This window comes from Zonotrichia albicollis, chromosome 2, assembly GCF_047830755.1.
Source record: "Zonotrichia albicollis isolate bZonAlb1 chromosome 2, bZonAlb1.hap1, whole genome shotgun sequence".
Classification (NCBI taxonomy): domain Eukaryota; kingdom Metazoa; phylum Chordata; class Aves; order Passeriformes; family Passerellidae; genus Zonotrichia; species Zonotrichia albicollis.
The window spans coordinates 4,253,736-4,273,997 of NC_133820.1; the positions used below are offsets into that span (position 1 = coordinate 4,253,736).

Genomic DNA, 20,262 nt, shown 5'->3' on the forward strand with positions numbered 1-20,262 from the left:
TGATTCACAGAGTGCTGGAGCTCACCCAGTCCAGCTCCCCTGCTAAAGCAGCTTCACCCAGAGCAGCTCACACAGATCCAGGCAGGTTTGGAAACTCTCCAGAGGAGCAGACTCCAGTTTCTCTGGGCAGCCTGTTCCAAGTGCTCTGTCACCCTCACAGTAAAGATTTTCCCCATAATCAGGTGAAACCTTCTGTGTTTCAATTTACACCTCCTGGATAAATTCTCCTCTCTCCATCACTCTTATCTAGCTCCAAAGCAGAGAGGAGTTTTCTGTAGCTGCACAAGTGGGGAGAGCACTGATATTTCCTTCATGGAGCACTCTAAATACTGGGACTTACTGCAAAAGTGTTCTTTGGATTTAAATACATCAATAGCAGGGTTCATTTTTTGTAAATAGCAGGCAAAAATAGGTGGCTGGCTAAGGGGAGTGTTCCTGAGTTTTATGGGATCAATAAAAGTTGTTGTTGTGCAGAGCACTTGGCTTTCTCCAGTGCTCTCTTACAACAGGTTTAATCAGGTTCCTCCCTGCACCAGGATGCACTATGAGTTTGCTTGGCAGCTGTTCCACAAAATCCACTCAAAATCCAGGCTTCCCACTGGAGTGAACAGAGCTTATGGATGCACTTGAGTGCTTTGCTGAAGCAGGGCCAGCCTGGGTGAAAACATCTCACCCAGGAGCCAGTCTCACCTTCTCTGGAGATATTTTCAAGGTATGAGATTTGTGTTTTCCTATCAAATGTTGTTTGGTTTGTTTGGAGGTTTTTTTTTTTTTTTTTTTTTAGGTTGGGTTGGTTTGGGTTGGGTTTTGCTTGTTGTTTTTTTTGGGGTTTTTTTTTCAATCAGGAATGATCACCCCAGAATGAAAATGTGTTATATACTCTTGTATATGAAAAAGTGCATAAATAAGAACAGATGCTTCCAGTGCAGAGGCCTGAGAAAGGCATTTCTTTTGAAAAGAGCAGTCAGAGGCTCTTCATAACTCTCCCCTTTTTGGCTGAAGATATGGTTGAGCACTGAGACCTGGGCTGGGAAGCCCCACTAAGCAGTTCCTTCCTCTATAAAACAGACACAGAAGAGGAATTTGATCCAGATCCTTCCTGCACATTCCACCACACACCTTGGGTCTGAGCTCCAAACCACTGAGGGCAGCTGGATGACTCCACTGCAGTTCAGGTAATTTCCTACCTGGGGTAGGCTTGGAAAATGTCACAGCAGCATTCCTGGCTTTGCTAAGGATGTGGGCTACTCGCATTTGTCAAGGCCTTAGAAACAGACAATCAGAGCTGCATTTACACTAAAAATGTAGAGGAAAAATAGGAAAGAAGATGAGGATAAATAATGGGCCCATGTGTGCTCAGGTCCTATTCTTCACATCACCAAAATAGAAAGCAGAGCCTAGAAGGAAACAAGATATATTGCTGGCTTCCTTCTAACAAAGCTAGGACTGATGGCATTCTTCCTTTTGATCCTATTTCTTTAAACCAAGACTGAAATGAGGGAAAAGGAGGAAAGAATCCTTCCAAAGAGAGGTCCCTTGTGCTGCTGGGGTCTCAGGCAGTGAGCACACTGAATGCCTCCCTCACTCCTGTGCCTCCAGTTCCCTGCTGCTCCAGGTTCACACAAAGACTGCTGCACCCTCTGGCATCTTTGGACTGAGGGGATTGCATTTTTCCACTCTTTGGGAACCTGGGTACAACTTCACACCTCCAGCAAAACACAGAAAACCCTCATAAACCTTATCATTCAACTCTGATCATACACCAATGTCATTTAAATTGGTTGGAGTTGATGGGTAGCAACATTTACTGCATTATAAAAAAAAATCCTAGCTGAAGACTGATTGTAGCAAATTACCCTCCCTTCCACCAAAACTAAAACTTACATTTTGATGTATGTAGAGTTCTTTTTAATTGTAACTGACCTTTTAAATTACCTCATTCAGCTGGATAAAAACTGTTTGAGTGGAAACTCTGGTTTAGGTGAGTCAGTAAATATTTGTACAACTCACAGCAGTAAAGGAAAAACTAGGCAAGTTTGCTTTTGTTTAGGCAAACAGAATGATAAAAATAAAATTGTGTCATGTAGGATTAATGGTTGGTGAAATCTTACTTCTTCAAGGTGAGGCAGCAGATCTGTCAGCACTGTCCTAATATCAAATGCATGAAAGAGAACATTTCAGTATCACAGCAATAATATTAATAGGTTCAAGATGCTTTCAGACATGTCATTTGATCTGCAAGAAAACTCTTCTTGAATGGCTCAGGCACGAAAGTGTTCTTTTGTTCCAAGATTTGGAACAAATTGAGGCAGAGATGTGGGAGAAGATAAAATGTGATAGCTGAGATCTTCCAGGACAACAAAACAGACTCTCCTTTTCACAGGTTTGCCATAGTTGTCTCTAATTTGTAATGATAAATCCCCATTGCTGGGATTTTCCAAAGCATGCCATTTCAAGGGATTACCAAACCTGTTCCTAAATTATTTAGGGGTTTTACAAAACTCCACAGCCATTTGTCAGTGACTTTCATCAGCATTTAGGATTTAGGAAAGGCCTCAGGCAGTTCTCTGGAATGCAAGTGTGGAACCTGTGGGGATGGTTTTGCTGTCATTTCACAATTCCTGGGGGTCATTTGTAGGTGCTCCAGCTCCCTGCAAGTTTGGATGCTTATGGCATTTGGATGAGGATCTGCCATATGCAGCTCATCCAGAATAAGCCCAAAACCCAAATATTTCTGAACCTACAAGAGGCACTGGACATTTCAAGACCACTTTGCTGTGTGATTTCAGCTTGGAGACTTGGCTGGTTTGCCAGAAAATCTCTCATCAAGTGTTTCACTCTTTTAAATTTATCTAAGCAGCAGTGGATCTTTTCAGGTACCAAATCTGTATTTATTTTGAACTGACAAACTTTTATTGCTGTCGTGCTAAAAAGCAAGAAAAAGAACCAGCCCTTAAAAAAACCGAACCAAACAACCAACCCACCAAACAAACAAAAAACCTAGAAATCACAACGGTAGACATTAAGCTGAAGGCAATTTATTTATTTTTGTGAAGTTATTGTTCAGTAATTGGTCTCCTGCTTTCCAGCAATCAGCAGTTCTTGCTCCTGGAGGTAGAAAAGCTGGAAAGGGCAGAGCACAACAAATTCACTCAGCCCATTAGCAAAAACTTTGCAGAACTATCTCCCAGCTTTTCAGGAGCTTTTCAGCCTTTAGTGAAGGGAGTCAGAGACAAAACAGAAAGCAAAGCAAATACAGGTTGAACATTCACAGTCACTAAATAGTGTTAACAATCATTAAGCATTGCAGCCTGAGTCAGTAAAATACCAGTTGTCTCAGATTAAAACTCTGCCTAACAGCCTTTTGGAGAACATCCTTTAACAGAATAGGGGCTTAATTCCTTATGGTTTCATTTTTGAATAGGTTTTTTTGACAGTATCAACATGATGAGAAAGACACGGTCAACCGTGGGCCTTATTTTTCAGAGAAAAAAACAAGTAGGGGTTGTCCTGCACAGGGCTTTAAATCCAACATTTTCATAACTATTCAGCAAACCTCCCATGGAAAGACTTCCCACCACCACCTTCCTCCTACTCCCATCAAAGTGTTGCGAAAAAAGCTGGTAAATGATGACTTTAAATCATATCCCAGCAAAGAAAGCAGGCTGCCAACAACAAGGAGTTTTACATAAAGTTATCTTTCTGAGTCTCAAACAAAACAAAGCCTATCTTATCTCCACATCCATTTACATGCTGTAATCTGGAGTGGTTTCACGTTGCGTTTTGTTTGAAGAAGTAGGGAAAAAAAAAACCCAAAAACGTTTTGCAGGAATTTCCCTTATTTGAAAACGACCTGATTAGTCCCCAAGTTTGCATAGATTTCAACCCAAAACTCAGGTGCAGCGAGGCAGGGCCGTCCTTTGCTTTGTTTGCCCATCTGTTTCTGTGCACAGGGGAATCGTGGCAGAACTGTTTAAATGCAAATGGTGCCGAGAATATGGAACAAGTTACTCGAGCCGGGAGCCAGCGCTCAGCGTACATGTGTTCAAATTACCGGAGATTTGTTCCTCTGCTAGGGAGGATTGAGGGATGAAAATGCAAAACCATGGGATTCAGCTAAGCTAAACAAAGGAATCCATGCTACGTTTTGGGCCAGATGCCTTTTTCCTGAAAAGATTTTTGCTTCCAAAGGGTTCAGGTGCAAACTTGTTGTCTGCTGGGATGGAGAGCCAAGAACCCTTGGTTGGTTTGGGCGTGACACGTCACTGCAGGCAGGGGGTTTCTGCCTGGGCTTCTTTTGATTCGAGTTATTTATTTTAATCTGCAAAGCATGTGCACTAGGAAAGGAATCCTACAGGCTATGGCTGAGGGATAGGTTTTGGCCTGAGTGGGTGCAAAGCAAGGTAGAGAGAGCTGGTGGAGGTTGTTAAAAACCTGCTTCATGTTCAGCTGTAGCCTCTGTAGAAAAATCTGCTGGGCCTAATCAATGGGTATGGCATAGCAGAAAGCAGAACAAACCCTCCACCCTTGAGTGCTTTTATTCTGAGGCAAAATTCCTCTGACATCCATACAGGAACAAAACCTTGGATCACCTGAGGACTGAGCTTTACCTACCAGGCATCATCTCAAGGCAGATGATTGCAAGAGCTTTGATACTTTAGCTGAAGCACAGAACTGAGCTAACATGTCTGCAGGACTTCTAAATTAGAGCTGGCTGGTGTCCAGGCACTTGCAAGCAGGAGCAGAGGAGCCTCAGGTCTGTCTGAAATGTCCTCTAGATGGATTCTCAGATAGGATGCTCTGAAGTGTTGCCTCTTGTGGTTGCAGTTGTCTGTGTGGGTGGCTGAGCTCTCTGAATCACATCTTGTGCAAACAGCACCTTGACAGTCCCACTAACAATACAGAGAGCTCTGGGTTCAGTATGAAAACCCTTTTCACATCTGAGGGATGGTTTGGAGGGGAAAAAAAGAATCTGATTCAGAACTTGAAAGGAATTCATGTCTTTGCCACAACATTTATTACTGGGAAACATTACTAACTTTTACTCTAAGAGGTATTGACCAATAACTCTCCCAGTGTTTTCCTGGTAGCACAGCAAGTAAAGGAGAAAGAGAGTGTTTTGCTTTCCAGCATTTAATATGAAATAAAATCCCCCCCTTACATGCACATAGAGTGCCCTCAAATCTGCAGAAAGAGCCTGAAACTCAAACTAAGGGCAGAGCTTGCTAAAACCCTTAAAGCCATGTGAATGCAGGGCACTCACACCACAACATAATGAAAACCATCAGAAAACCAACTTCATGTGGCTTTCAGGGACCCACAGCATCTGCTGGCTTTGTTTTGGAATTCTGCCTGTGCCCTATTGGATTCACTGTGTCAAGAGAAGAATGTGAGGGAGTCCTGTGGGCCTGCAGTGCAGGAACAGCAGGAACATCCCAGCTGAAGCATTCCAGGTGCTTGTTAAAGCTGGGTGAGGCAAATGAGGGAGGAGAGAGGGCCACAGGGGTTACACTGCAGGCAGCAGACAGTCTGATGGGCCTTGCATTTGCTGCAGCCATTCATTTCCATATGTGCATGACTGCTGCATTCTTGCAGCATTCCTTGGCGGCTTGGAATGGGGACTACTCCTTATCGCTGTAAATGAGCACACAGATCAAAAAAACACCAAAAGCAATCAAATATTGCACCTCACTCAGCATTTGCTTCCAAGGACAAGTACAGCCTGTGCACAGTGATGAGCAGTGAGGCTTTTTGTCAAGGACTTGCAGATTTTCCTCACCCACTAAATGTTTTCTCCTTGTGCTGGTTTCAGCTGGGGTAGAGGTAATTTTTTCCCCAGTGGCTGATGTGAGGCTGTGTTTTGGGTCTGATCATACAGAAATGGATTTGTTATTGCTGAGCAGGGCTCACACAGAGCCAAGGCCTTTCCTGCTTTTCGTGCTCCTGGGAGGAGGTTGGGGGTGCAGGGGACACAGCCAGGACAGGTGACCCCAGCTGACCAAAGGGACATCCCGGTGACATCCTGCTCAGGATATAAAGGGTAGGGAAGAAGTAGGAAGAGGGGACATTTGGAGTGATGGGGTTTGTGTTCTCAAATCACTGTTAGGTGTGATGGGGATCCCTGCTCTCCTGGGGACGCTGAGCACTTGCCCATGGGAAAAAGGGAATGAATTCCTTGTTTTGCTCTGCTTGTGTGCAGCCTCTGCTTTCCCCATTGAAGTGTCTTTATCTCGACCCATGAGTATTCCAGCTTTTACTCTTCCAGTTCCCTCCTTGATCCTGCTGATGGGGGAGTGAGGATGTGAGACTGCTACAATGCTCTCGACTACAAAATTGCTCTGACCTCATCTACACAAAACTGCAGACAGACTGCTCTAAGTAAGACAAAAAACCCTGCAATTAGAATTTACCAAAATGAGCTCTTCAGAAGATGCAAACAGGAAAGGACAGAAGGACAGGGGGTTTTTATGTCTCTGTGAAGTGCAGGAGGGAGCCCTATAAGTGGAAATGTGTCCAAGCAGCCAAAACAGGGCTGCAGTGAGGTCATGTCTTTGTCAGTGGCACTCAGGAAGGCTGAGTTCACTCTCAGGGACCCTTAATCCACGTCCTACACAGCAGCCCTGGGCCTGGGAGGCAAAGGCTGCAGCTCACAGGGGATGGGGAGGAAGTGACTGTACAACCAAGAACTCTTACTCACCCTCATTACGCTGTGGTTGCACAGTCTTGTCTATGTGGATTGGCTGAGGAGCAGAAAATATGCAGCAAATGTTGAGTGGATTGGAAACTGGGAGACCTCAATGTGTGATTGCGAAGAGACAGCATCAAGCAGGGCTTTCCTTCTCTATAGCAAAATACACAATTCTCAGCGCAACACAGTTTAATCATTTTATCAGTAGCCTGCAAATAGACAGATAATCATGGAGTCATAAAATGACCTTGGTGGGAAGGGACCTTAGAGATCATCTAGATCCAGCCTCACTATGGTGGATAGAGACATCTTGCACTATCCCAGGTTTCTCAGAGTTTCATTCAAGCTGGCCATGGACACTTCTTCCATGTGCCAGGGCCTCCCCACCTTCACAGGGCAGAATTCCTTTCTTTTATCTATTCTGTCCCAATACAGAGCCCTGAGGAACACCACTGGTGACTGAAGAATAAAATCAGAGTCACATAAATTATAAAATCAGCTTTGGAGGCAATCTAAGCTTGACAATGGGCTGGACACTGGCATGAAGAATTTAGGATCCTGATGATGAAGTCTGGAGCAGAGCAGAGAAGCCTCTGGAAATAAAGGCTGTAAACCACAACCTTAGAAGAGGAGCATTCTCTCCAGAGAAGCAGGGGCTGTGCAAAAGCAAAGGGAGGAGCTGCTGCTGTTCTCAGGTAATGAGTTCCTGGTGTGGTCTCTGCCCAACAGAGTTATGGAAGCCAAGTTGCAGCAATAAAAAAATAGCTTTGTCCAGCAGCAATATCCACAGCTTAGAGATATTTTTGATTAGCTGAAGCAGGCCAAAACATGGATTGATATATTAAAAAACTGTTCTTTGCATAAGCACAGGGTCCTTACTTGAGGATTCCTTACCTTGTGCTTAAGCCTTGCAAAGAAAGGGTCAGCTTTTGATGAGCTATTATCTATAATTTGACTAACTAGGAAAAAAGAAGTAGCAGACTCTTCAGCTTGGCAGGAAAATGTTTAATAAGGTGTGATGTCTGGGCACTGCAGCTGAAAGGATTTCAGATGGATGCCATTTTTTACCAGTTAAGGTTAATAAGCATTGGAACACTTTTCCAAAAGCTCTCATTTCTTCCCTGAAAATACCAAGTCTTAATGAGTCAAGTGGCTCAACCTGAGTGTTTTGGGTGTGAACACATGGCACAAACATAGTGGCAACACTCATCTTCCTCACACCACAGCAGCTGGCACCTTGTGGGACACCAGGTGCCTTACTGGATGGAGTTCCAGCATGGGAAGGGGAGGTTTTGTTGGGAAAGGTCATGGGTGGGACATTGCTTGGTTATGTTTTCTCTTAAAACATGTCACCATATGGTTTCCATGTTTGGAAGTGGTTGAACTCCTGCTCTGAGCAGAGGAGAATGGTTCTGCTGCACTGGGGATGGGTGAGTTTTTATGAACCATGGAAAGTCATGCTGTTCACTGGCAAGGGCTTGAGTACACACATTTGTCAGTTCATATTGGAGCACATAAACTCCAGTAAACATCAGGAAGGAAATAAGGTTGCTGGTGTGGTTATGATCTAGACCATGACATGAACGTTGCAAAATGTTCCCCTGGGAGAAAAAAAATCTGAAAATATTGCAGGCAAGAGAGCAGAGAAGAGAGAGAATAGGTGATTTGGGAAACAGCCTTGAGGCTATGATGAAATCCCTGCAGCTCAGACTACACAAGAGAGCAAAAGTTTGGTTTGGGTGGAAAGTTTCTTGCCCTGTTTGAACGCCCTGAAAGGTGGGCTGGGTGTTTTTATATTCTTTTGTAAATCCATTTCAGGCCACGAGAGATTTTGTAGCATGATATAGAGTGGAAGACTGTTTTTGCCTAGTGGACCTCAAGTTTTTTTCCTGCTGAAGGTCAGGATAAATGGATTTTCAAAGGACCAGCTGTTCACATCCACTCAAGATCAACCTGTTCCATGCTCTGCCCACATATCATATCTGTTAAACACTGCATTTATTTATTTCTTTTTTCATTTCTTTGCATCATAGCTGCTGAAGATTTCCAGGACTCATACCTGATGATATTCTGGGTGTCCAGTAAGGAGGGAAATAATTTCCTGTAGCAGGAATGCTTCCACTGCAGTATCAGGTAAAAGAGCTCCCCCATCCCTTTCAAACACACACCCTCCCGGAACAATGGTGAAAAAGGAGTCATGATATTTATCAATTTCCACCATTTAACTTCCTGAAATGGAAACCCTAATGACAGCCCATGCAGGCTGTATGGTCAGGAAAACCAGACAAAGTCTCCCATTGTACCGCTCTGGTTGTTACGGGAGAGGATCTGCCTGCTTTGGTGTAACAGGATGTACTGCATATTTTGTGTTTTTGCCCAGTGCTCCAATCCCTGTGGGCTAAACCTTTTCAACAGCAGCAATAAAAGAAGAAAAAGACTGAGGCCCTTCTCTTATACCACTTTTCTTTTCGGGGGATATTAAATACAAAGAGTTTCACTCTCGGTGGAAGTTGTCCAACTGACTCCAGGATACTGTGTAATCATTAGGAACTGGAAAAACTCAAACTGCCTGTCTGTAGTGGCTTGGATAAGACCTGCTGGGAGCCTTCCAGAAATGAATATTGCAGCTGTGATGGGACTTGTGTTTGGGCTTTTCTTTTGGGGTGAATCGTGCCCTTACACCCAAGGCCAGCCTCAGCCTAATGCATCACTTGAGACCCATTTAAGCCCTTAAAATAAGACTAAAATAGCATTTAAATGTCACAAGGACCTCCCAGCCCTTCTGAGGGAAGTGAGTGTGCTGCAGGATATGTGCTAAACCTTAAAATGTATCTGCTGATCATTAACATGCCTGTGCTAATCATTAAATAGCTGCTCTCCACTGCTAGAAAATATATCCCAAAAGCTGCATCCCTCTCTTACAGATGGAACATGTCTAAAACCTTTGAAAAGGAGCCTTGTGCAGGGCTCAGCTGACAGTGTTCCTCTGAAGTAGCAGGACTGGCTGCTCCAGGAAGGGAGATCTGGATGGGAGATCTGGATGTGGAAGAGCTGGCTCAGGACGTGACGCCCACTCGGTGCCCCTTTGGGAGGATTTATTTGGTCCAGCTCTCTCTATTCCCTGTGTGCTCTGGGCCAGGCGGTGGTGCCACCTGAGAGCATTCCGTCCTTCCTCACAGGACCTGCAAAGCCCTTCCTTCCTTCCCCCAGCTTCAGGCAACCAGGACTGAGATGGAAAAATCCGTGCACAAAGCAACCAGAACTCGATCTCTGAAGTGGTGCAGCGTGTGTGTTAATGCCAGGTGAGATCTGGCAAGAGAATATTTGTTTTAAATTTCCCTTTAATCACTCTTACAGTTTCAACTTTGAAGTCTAGGGAAGTACATTTTCTGGTTTATGCCTCAGATGACATGGAAAAAGATATTCCACCTCCACTCCTGGAATATCATTTATAGATGTGCAAATTCATAAAGCTATGCCTCTAACAATTTGCCCACATGGAACCATCCCAATTTGCAGCAACTGAGAACTTGACTGAAAAAGAAAATAATTTTAAAAATAAAATATTTGAGGCATTTATTTTATTATAATTGCCCCAGAATTTCAGATCTAGCTATTTCAGAATATAGGATCTATATCCAGGCTATGTGCAAAAGAAGGGCTGGGAGGACAGGGAGAAGCTGAACATACACATCTTTGGAAAAATATTTAAAGAAATAATGACAAAAAGTGCTAAGGTTTGGAGGGGTGCAAGAGAACACAGATTTATTTAAGCTCTGTTTTTCTACTACAGATGTTCTGCTAACTAGAGCAGAGATGTTCAGAGACCACATATTGGCTGTAAAATTCTAAGACTGAGATTAATTAAATGTCTGCTGCTCCTCATATAAACGACACTCAAGAGTGTTTCAGGCCTTCTACTCCTCTGAAAGAACAGCTGTAGAATACATCACATGCATTTCTTGCACCCTTCAAATGTATTTTTATAACAAGTGTCATTTTTTTTTACAAGGAAAGTTTAACATTTTACCCTTCCTCTGATTATCTTGCTGCTGTTCAGAAAATAAAAAAGGAGAAGGGTCTGAAGCTTACCCTGCTAACATGTGATACTTCCTGCAGAGCACTGCCTCCACCCAACACGTGTTTTTAAACAAAATTCATGGTAGGTTCAATGGTCACAATTATTCACTTGTGTTATGGCTTGTGTGAGTCCATTTCTTGCAGCAGATTGTTGGAAGGTGAGGACCTCATTCCAGCCTATTTTCCAGGTTAATGCCTGAAAATGTAAGGAATACAATTTGTCATTTGCACCTCCTTCTCCTCCTGACTGGACAATCCCACTGCTTCTTTTGACCCATCAGCTCACCCCTCCCCTTGATACCTGTAAGGTATGTACTTTTATTACATGATATATTTTAATTCATGTTTAATCTTGCAGAAATATCTTTTTCTCCTCCATGATACCTCAACAATTTGATTTCTAGCCACGCCTCAGACAATTTCCTATTTTAATTTGATCCTGTACCCACAAATTCACAATATTGTGTTGTTATAGTAAAACAATACAGTAGTTTAAAAGTGTCCAACCCATTTTAACTCCACACCCCTCACAGCTGCCTCCTCAGTGAGCTCTAACAGAAAAATGAAACTGATTTTAAATGCAAAATTTTCAGCCTTCTGGAAGTGTTACAGCCTTAGTCCACTGCTTGCACATGCCACTTATAAACACACAACCTCCAAGCAAAGGTGTCTTCTTTGCTTCCTTGAAAGTGTCATTGACCATCAAGAAGCAAGAAAAACATTTTGCCTTAAAGCCACAGCTGTTCCCACCAAAACCATTTGCATTCCTGATCAAATATGACTGCTTTAATTTCATTATTATGTTTAAACTGAAGAGCCTGGCCAGCCACAACTGCTAGGGATGGAGGACAAATGCAGGGGTGGCTTGTGAGGGGCACAAAGGCACAACCTGGCTAATGCCATCCAGGGAACTGAGCAACAGCTGTGTCTTCCTTGGGAAAATACTTTCTGATCGTTTTCCTGAGGTAGCTGTTACTCTACTTTTAAACAAATAATTGAAGGCCTGTAAAAACTTTGTCCTGGACTCCTTGGAAATGGCAGGTGTGGAAATGGGAGAGGGCAAGGATGCAGAAGTTACCTCAGTCTCCAGGAAGCACCTGGATCCCAACCCATTTGGCAGCAAGGATGCACCAGTAATGGTGGTGTTTTCCTGTTTGTCAACCACAAATCCATTTCAGTATCAACAAGCAAGCTGAAGTCCCTCAAAACAGTTGCCAGGAGGTTTCCATCTGAGTGGGCTTTCACAGCATCCAAGCCACAGAAAGATATATGGTCCAAAAAAGGGGCAGTGTTGCATATGTTGCTATCCTAGGGTGAGGGTTAAAGGCTGTATAACTTGTTTCAAATGCTGGAATATCTAGTCCTTTCCAGAAGACTAGCCTAAAATATTCATCTTTAGGAATTCTTTGCAAAATTACTTATAATGAGTATTTTATTTACTAGTGAGCCATTTAGAAATAGCCTTCTTCAGTGGTTTTAATGCTTCACTGAAGGGAAGCTTTAAGATGAGCAGACTTGAGCACTATAATCATCATGTTTGCATTGTTAAAACTGACAAGATCAACCATGGCCCTGGACACTTCTAGGGATGAAGCAACCACAGTTTCTCTGGGCAACCTGCTCAAGTGCCCTGCCACTCTCAGAATATTTTTTTCCCCCTAATATCTAATCTAAACATCCTCACTTCTGATTTGAAGCTGTTCAGTGTTGTCCTGTTACAGTTACAGGCTGTTATGAATAATCTTACTCCATCTTTCCTCTAAGTTCCCTTCAGGGACTGGAAGGCTGCATTAGGGCACCCCAAAGTCTTTTCTCTCCAGGCTGCACAATCTCAGCTTTCTCAGCCTTTCCTTGTTAGCACAGCTGCTCCATCCCTCTGATCATCATCATATTAAATTTTTCTATCAAGTTAACAGAAGAGACAGTATCAGGAAGGACAAAGCTGTCCTATGTTAAGAATTGTGTTCCTACAGGTAGATTTTCGATTAGGGCCTTACCCAGGCCTGGGTCTATTCGCAGCTATAGCCCTATGTTGATCACAAGTCTATCAAATGCTGATTTTTTGGTATTAAAACGTTGGGCAGGCCAATTTCTTGGGTTTGATTCGGCCTTCTTGTAATTTTACAGAACAAATGTTACTTCCCACAGTAATTGCCATCTTCCCTGTGCAGTGACTTAGAAATGCCAGACAGTCCTAACACCAGAACAATGAAAACTGAACAGAATTATTTTAATTTCCAAGAAGGAGTAGTTCATTTAATGGTGAAGGACAGGTGCTGCTGGGTGGGACATCCCTGCTAGGCCATGGCTTCTTGTCAGGGGGCTGTAGGCAGATCTTGGATTCATGGTTTTCTAACCCCTTCTAATGTGCCTGAGCACTGGAAATGAGGTGATGTAAAACAGATCCTTTATATATATAAATAACTGCATGGACACCTGGATAAAATAATTAACAAATTTTCCAGTATCTCCACATCTCTCAAGTTGCTCCTTCATGTGAGTGTTTGTAATGCTTCGAGCAAAGTTTCTTCATGTGACTAAAACACTTTAGGATCAGGAATCCCCTGCTACCCAGGCTGGTATCTGCAGGATCCTAAAGGGTTTCACAGACAAACCCAGGGGGTGGAACACAACTTTAATGACAGCAGCTTGTAGCTCTCAGAGACTCCAGAGGATTGCATCTTCTTTCATCAGGATTGAATTTGATCCAAAGTGTACAAGAGTTGTGTTGTGCCTCAAAGCTAATTGAGGATTTGTGGCTCTCTCTCTCTCAGTTGGGAAAGGTCAGCCTTGAAATTCCAGGTCAGAGCTGCTTGACAAGGATTTAGTGGCATCCACAACTTGGGACATGCTAACAGGATTTCTTGTTTAAAGGCAGTGCTCTAACTGTAAGAAGAGGCTAAGAGGGCAAATCTGCAAGTAAAGAGATGATTCATTCCAGTGATTTATCCTTGCACTTCCAGGCTCTCAGACTAAAAGATGTTCCCTCTCCTTGCACGAGGCATGACTGACCCATCTTTCCATTACTGCACTGGGGTGCTGACTTATTGCAGTTCAAGGATGTAAACAGGACAGATTTCCTAATCTGTGGGGTTATTTGCACAAAATAATTTGTACCTTCCTGGAAAGCCTGGATCCTTGCTTGGTATAACAGGGCAGCCCAGCCAACTGCTTTGGTCACTTGGGAAATCAAAGACAGTTCCAGAGATGAGCAGTGGGACACACCATTTAATTATCACCAGCCTTTCTAAGCATTCCTGTTTTTCCAAAGCTATATGGCCGGACAGTTGGAATTGGGCTGCAGCCTGGGAGAACATTACACTGGCCTCTTGTGCACCATATCCCTTTTCATTGACAAACTAACACTTCTTTAATGAGATGTGCTGAGGTTGTTATCCAAAATACATTCCTTATCCTAGATCTCATCTCTAGAACCTCTCCCAGGGGTATCTGGGAGTTTGGACCCAGACATGTTTGCAAATCCAGGGCTTGATCAGGTCCCAGTGAAGTCAATAAAAATATTGTTAGTGCTGAGCAGACATGCATTAGGCTCAAAGGAAAAGTAAAACCCATCCAAGAAAATTACAGGTTCTTTTTTCAATCAAAATATGTCTTCTCTCTCTCTCTTTAATTTTTTTTGCTGTTTTAACTTTATAATGAGTTTGAGTAACTGAGAAAATGTTTAAATTTTAAAATGTTGAATAGTCTTGGCCCAGTGCCCATTAAGTTAATGTGACCTTCCCAATACATACCTCTTATTAATTTTGAAACTTACTGACTCCAGTGAAGAATGTTTGGGGATGACAGAGCACTGAAATGTGGAAAAAGAAATATCAGGAGGCTGAGAAGTGAACTGTGGTTCACAGGCATCACCATTTCCGGGAAAATGGAAAAAGAAGAATGAGCACTTGCAAAACTTTGGTGAGTTAAACATTTCATAAGCACAACCTCAGGGTCATGTTAATGCAATCATTTACACGGGAATATTAATTCTTCAAGCTTTTGTGGCTTCAGTTAAGCTGTTCCTTAGAAAAATGGTGGAGTTGCAAAGCAGTCCCTGGAAGCCACAGGGGCATCTGTGCATCCCACCACCCATCCTGACCCTGCCAAGCATTACAGGTGTGCACATCATTTTCTTCCAGAGCGGTCAGAGGTTTATTTGCTGCTTGCAGGTGAGCATGAGGCTGGAAATCTGCATCCCTGCAGAGTCCTGCAGGCAGAGAGCACCTGTTCGTGGCACTGTCCTGGGACGTGCAGAGGAAACACGGGGTAAATAAGCATTTTGTTTGTCGCTGTGGGGTCTGGACCTCAGCAGGGGGAAATCAGTCAGAATCCTCAGGGGACCCCTTGCTGGCACCTTCCCAGAGCCGTTCCAGCCCAGGGAACGGGGCATTTGCCATCTTCACCCATTCCATTGGCAGGGCTGAGGCGCAAAGGTGACTGCGGTCCCCTGTCCCTGCCGGAGCCCCGAGCAGGGGGTGAGGGTGGCAGAGGAGGGGACGGGGTCGGCGGCTCTGTGCGGCAGCAGGGCATGACCCAAGGGTCCGAAGTGATCCCGAAGGTCAGTGATCACCCCCTCCCCGCCCGCTGTGCCACGGCTCGGGGGAGCCCAGCCCGCCCGGAGGGTGACAGCTTGCGGCACTAGTGACAGCCTGGGCGCACACAAAGACGGGAGGGAAGTTCGGCGCTCACCGGGGCCGAGCGGGGACACGGCGGGACCCGGGGGCTCCACCAGCCCGGCAGAGCACCCCCGCTGGCTCCGGAGCCAGGCACAGACGTCTCCTCCTCCTCTTCCTCCTCCTGGTCCTCCCCGAGCCCTGCGAGCCGCAGCCCGGCAGGACGCGAGGTAAGCGCGGCTCCGGCCGGGCACATGCCGAGCCCCTCGCTGCGGCTGCCGGCCGTGCGGAGCAGCCTCGCGGTTCTCACACACACACTCTCACACACGCACAAACATCTCTCTCCTGCCGGTCTGTCTCCGTGCCGCGGCCCCGCTCCCTCCGGCTCCTCTCCTCTCCCGCTCACTCTCGCTGGTTTCTCCTCCCTCCGAAGCCGCCCCCCCCCTCCCCCTTTCCGCCTCCCCTCAAGTTTCTCCTTCTGTCTGATTAAATGAGAAGGAAGTGTGGGAGTGGTGGTTTTGAAGCTCTCCCTTTAAGAGGCAGCCTGCAGTGACGAATTGTTGAAATTGCCATTGCAGGATGGCATTCCGCTATAAATTCATTGTTCCACCTCCTCTCATCTTCACATTTCTCTCCCTTCTCCTCTTGTTCACATCGACAGACTGGGGATAACAACAACAACAACAGGAAAGATACAGGGAGGGGGCTTTTACAGAAATCCAGGACGTTTTACGCTTCTTGGGCTTTTTTTTCTCTTTTTTTTTCCCCCCTTTTTTTTCTTTTTAACCATCTCACCGGAGACCATCGAGGCGGTTTTGGGTGCCTGAATTTCTTCTCTCCCCTTCTCCTCCTCCTCTTCAAAACAAAAGAGGGCAAAAGAAGGAAAGGAGCCCACCGGAGCCCGAGAAAGTGCCGAGTCGCAGCAGATCTGCCTCTGCTGCTGCTGCTGGTGGTGATGATTCGGTGACTACAGCAGAGAAGTGGAAGGGGAGTGGGAAGTACTCAAACTTCTCTACTTGCCGGCTCCGAGCCGTCTCTCCTCCTTTTCCTCTCTCCTCACTTTGCCTCCCCGGCAGCAGCGATTTGGGAATTTTTTTTTTGCCTCTCTCTCTCTCTCCCTCTCTCTCTCTTTCCATGTGCTCCCGGCTCTTCCCTGCAGAGAAACACAAAGTTCACACGCGAGCGGCTTTTGTTGACATTTTTTTCTCTCCCACTCACACTTGACTCCGGGAGGGAGAACTTTTTTTTTTTCCTTATTTTTTTCTTGTCCTTCTTTTTTTTTTTTTCTTTTTTATTTCCCTTTCCCGCACCTCTCCTTTTCTCCCCATCCCTTAACCCCGCTGCCGCGCTCCGCCGGCCGGCTCCCGTTATTCCCATCACCATCGCCACCACAATCACCACTCCCGCCGCCGCGCTGCCCCGCGCCGAGGCGACGATGCTGCCGGCGCTGCTGTGGCTGCTGCTGGCCGCCCGTGCCGGCCGCGCCGCGCCGCCGCCGCCCGCACCTGCCGAGCCCGGCGCGCCGCCCGCCCGGTCCCCCGCCCCCGGGCCGCCCCGCGGGGCCGTGCGGCGCCTCGACCCGACCTACGCGGGGGGCGGCAGGGCGGGCTACGTGCTCTACGCCGGGGGACAGCGCTTCCTGCTCGACCTGGAGCGCGACGGGCCGCGCTGCCACTACCGCGGCACGGTGGACGGCAGCCCGCGCTCGCTCGCCGTTTTCAACCTCTGCGGCGGCCTCGACGGCTTCTTCGCCGTGGGCAGCTCCCGCTACACCGTGCGCCCGGCGCGCCGCGCTCCGCACGCAGAGGCCGCGGCGCGGATCTACGGCGAGGGCCCGGCCCGCGCCCCTCACGTCTTCCGCAGGGAGAGCTTCAGCTTCGAGACGGTGCCGGCCCGCACCAGCTGCGAGACCCGGGACCCCGCCAGGCCGGCGGGCGGGGACGGGCGGCGGCGGCGGCGGCGGCGCTCCGTGTCCCGGGCCCGGCAGGTGGAGCTGCTGCTGGTGGCCGACGCCTCCATGGTGCGCAAGTACGGCAAGGGGCTGCAGCACTACCTGCTCACGCTGGCCTCCATCGCCTCCCGGCTCTACGCGCACGCCAGCCTGGAGAACCACGTGCGGCTGGCCGTGGTGAAGGTGGTGGCGCTGGGCGACAAGGAGAAGGGCCTGGAGGTCACCAGGAACGCCGCCACCACGCTCAAGAACTTCTGCAAGTGGCAGCACCAGCACAACCGCCTCGACGACGACCACGAGGAGCACTACGACGCCGCCATCCTCTTCACCCGCGAGGTAGGCACGGCCCCGGCCGTGGGCATGGCCATGACAGCGACCAGGTGTCCCTCGGGCCTGGGGTGGCGGGGCTGCCGGAGCTCCGGCCACCCTGCTCGCCTTTGCCCAGTGGTTGCCTCCCCACTCATGGATCCACCTCGTCCATCGGGCAGTGCAGCATCTCAGGGATCGGCACCTACTGTCGGGCATGACAGAGGGCTTGAGATTTGTGTGTGTCCCTTGCCCTGTGCTGTCACCCCGCCGTGGGTTCACCAGTGCAGTGCTGGGACGCTAGCCCGGTGGAGAGGTGGGAGCTTTGGTCCTGGGACTCAGCTTGATGTCCCTTTGCTTCAGACTTTGTCCTGTCTGTCCCTGTGAGATGTTTAACATCCTCTGCAGAGGTGGTCCAGTTGGGAAGGGCTGATAGCACTTCCTACGCTGAATTAGTCCCCAAACAATCCTGCTAGGGAAGGTGGTGGAGAGCACCTTAAGAGCACAGACGTCTTGCTTGTGGAGCACATCGGGACGCTATTTCCAGCAGGGATAGCTGCACCGCGATGGAAGCCAGCAGCGCTTGTGGTTCAGGTGTAGGACGTAAGTGCAGCCCGCAGGTAAACAGGGCTGCACAGGCTGGCTGACTTGGGCTGGGTGGTGGCAGGGGCTGCGGTCCCTGTCCTGCCCCCCAAGAGGGTGCCCCCATCAGCTGTGGCTTGGATCTGCTCGTGTTGCCCATGCACAGCCGTGCCTTGCTGCTCCACGCTGGGTTGTTGATTAATTACATTGCCAGAGGTCGTTAAGGGACATTGCTCTGGTAGACATGTGGCCGAGTTTATGCAATGAAGTTCTGTAAGAATATCCCTTCAGCGGTTTGGGTTTGGTGTTTTCTTTTTTTCCCTTTCCCCAAGTACGAAAAAAATAACTGCATGACTTTCCGTTCACTTGAGTTCTCCGGCTTTGCTACATGGTAGGAGCCTGCCAAAAAGGATGCTTTGGATGGTTTGTGGAAGGAGTTGCTCCAGAAGGGAGAAAAAAAGCGCCTGGCTTGCTTTTATAGCTGTAAATAGTTGAAACATTAGGTTCTGTGTCAGGCATCACTTGTACAACAGAAGCCCTTTTTAGCAGGTTGAAGCCCATCAGTGCAATTTGCAAGCTTTCATTTTATTATCGCTGTAACCTGAATGAGAGCAGGCTACCTAGACTGGGTCAGAGTGTCTTTGGGTTTGCTGTAAACATCTTTTCCAGTGGCTTATTAAGCCTGGGCTAGAATCCATCACTTCTCTCTGAAGAGTGTTTCTCTCTGCCACTATTCCCACTTATTTCCCTGGGCTATATGACAATTCTGAAACACTTAGAGTGGCGACTGTGAACCTCAATTATTAAGTTAATTTGGACTGAGATAGGATGTGACTCTAAAGTGCAGTTGCTTTACAGCTGCTTGGCTGTAATTCTTTGCGTGGACACCGTCCTGCCAGAATAAGAGGGTGCTGCTAATCAGTAATCCGCTTTCAAAGACTCGCGAGCAATGCATAGAATTACCTCTCTGGGCTGTAAGTAGTGCATAGAATAAACAAATCACCACGGTTCCTGTGCTCTCCTTGCACTCTTGAGATGCAAATGTTGCTTGCACTGCTGCTCAGGGCTGCTTCATGAGAAAAGCGCAGGCTTGTGTTTTCTTGGTTTACATTTTAACAGCTTTAACTCTGGGATTAGCTGCTCGATGCAGTTCAGGACAACTTAATCTGCTTTAATGCTTTGCTCTGTGCACACGGACATTGTTTGGCAGTGTTTGACTGAATTAAGAAGCAGACTGGAGTTTTCTTGCTACATGTGTTCATGATGTTCTTTGCAGAGAGTGTGTGTGAGCCCACACGATTTTTATATGCTTACCCTTGAAATGTCAACATGAATCTTATTTGCTCCCCGCGGAATGTAAACACGAAAAGGGTTAAAGGATGAAAAAGCAGTGGAGATGTTTCCTGGAGAAAACAGCCCCGCTTTGAACTACAGGAGAGATTTTTTCCAGTTTAGCTTTTCAATGAGAGTGGCAGCAGTTGGCAGGAGAGCGCCACTTTTACAACTCTGTTTTGGATGGATGAAGTTGGTTGCTAAGCTACAAGACGCCGAGCCGTGGCTGCGTGTTTTGATGGGCTCTGAATATCGTCATGCTGATTTTTGAGCATCCAGATGTCTCTTTCTAAGTGCCTTGGGTTTCAGGCACTGGGCAAACGTGTGAGGTACATTTTCCATCCTTGTTTACTGACTGAGGCCACCTTGAGCTTCGTGTTGTCAACAGAATAATATTTGCAGATCGTTTGGCAGCTGAATGCGTGGCCTCAGCTGTATGGAATTGGCTTTGTGTAGATAGAATCTGCATTGTGCATGGCTGATGCCATACAAATCCCTCGATAATAATTATCTTTGTTCCAGAGTGACATTTGATTGGATGGCATTTTTTACACCAAAACAGAGCTTTATTTGAGTTCCTATATGAAGGAAGAATCCCGACAGAATTCAACAGTGTTACTTCATTCTCTTTGCTTGTCTTCACTTCTTTAAAGATAAATTAGTAACCATTGGTAGCCTGAGAGTGCATTGGCAGCTCTCCTTTTTTA

General features: G+C 46.7%; 1 protein-coding gene and 1 long non-coding RNA gene across 2 annotated transcripts in view; both read left to right on the forward strand.

Annotated features, from left to right (window-relative positions):
* The first annotated feature begins 551 nt into the window (after window positions 1-551).
* Window positions 552-8,821, forward strand: LOC141728312 (uncharacterized). The gene is made up of 4 exons (XR_012579228.1): window positions 552-712; window positions 1,069-1,175; window positions 7,124-7,383; window positions 8,722-8,821. It is a non-coding gene; the product is annotated as an uncharacterized LOC141728312 (long non-coding RNA).
* Window positions 8,822-15,792: 6,971 nt separating this feature from the next.
* The window catches only part of ADAMTS5 (ADAM metallopeptidase with thrombospondin type 1 motif 5), a 39,378-nt gene continuing 34,908 nt past the window's right edge, over window positions 15,793-20,262 (forward strand). The window contains exon 1 of the mRNA XM_005491024.4: window positions 15,793-17,671. Coding sequence (XP_005491081.2) covers window positions 16,820-17,671 — 852 coding nt within the window. The 5' untranslated portion in view covers window positions 15,793-16,819. The remainder of the gene's footprint in view (window positions 17,672-20,262) is intronic.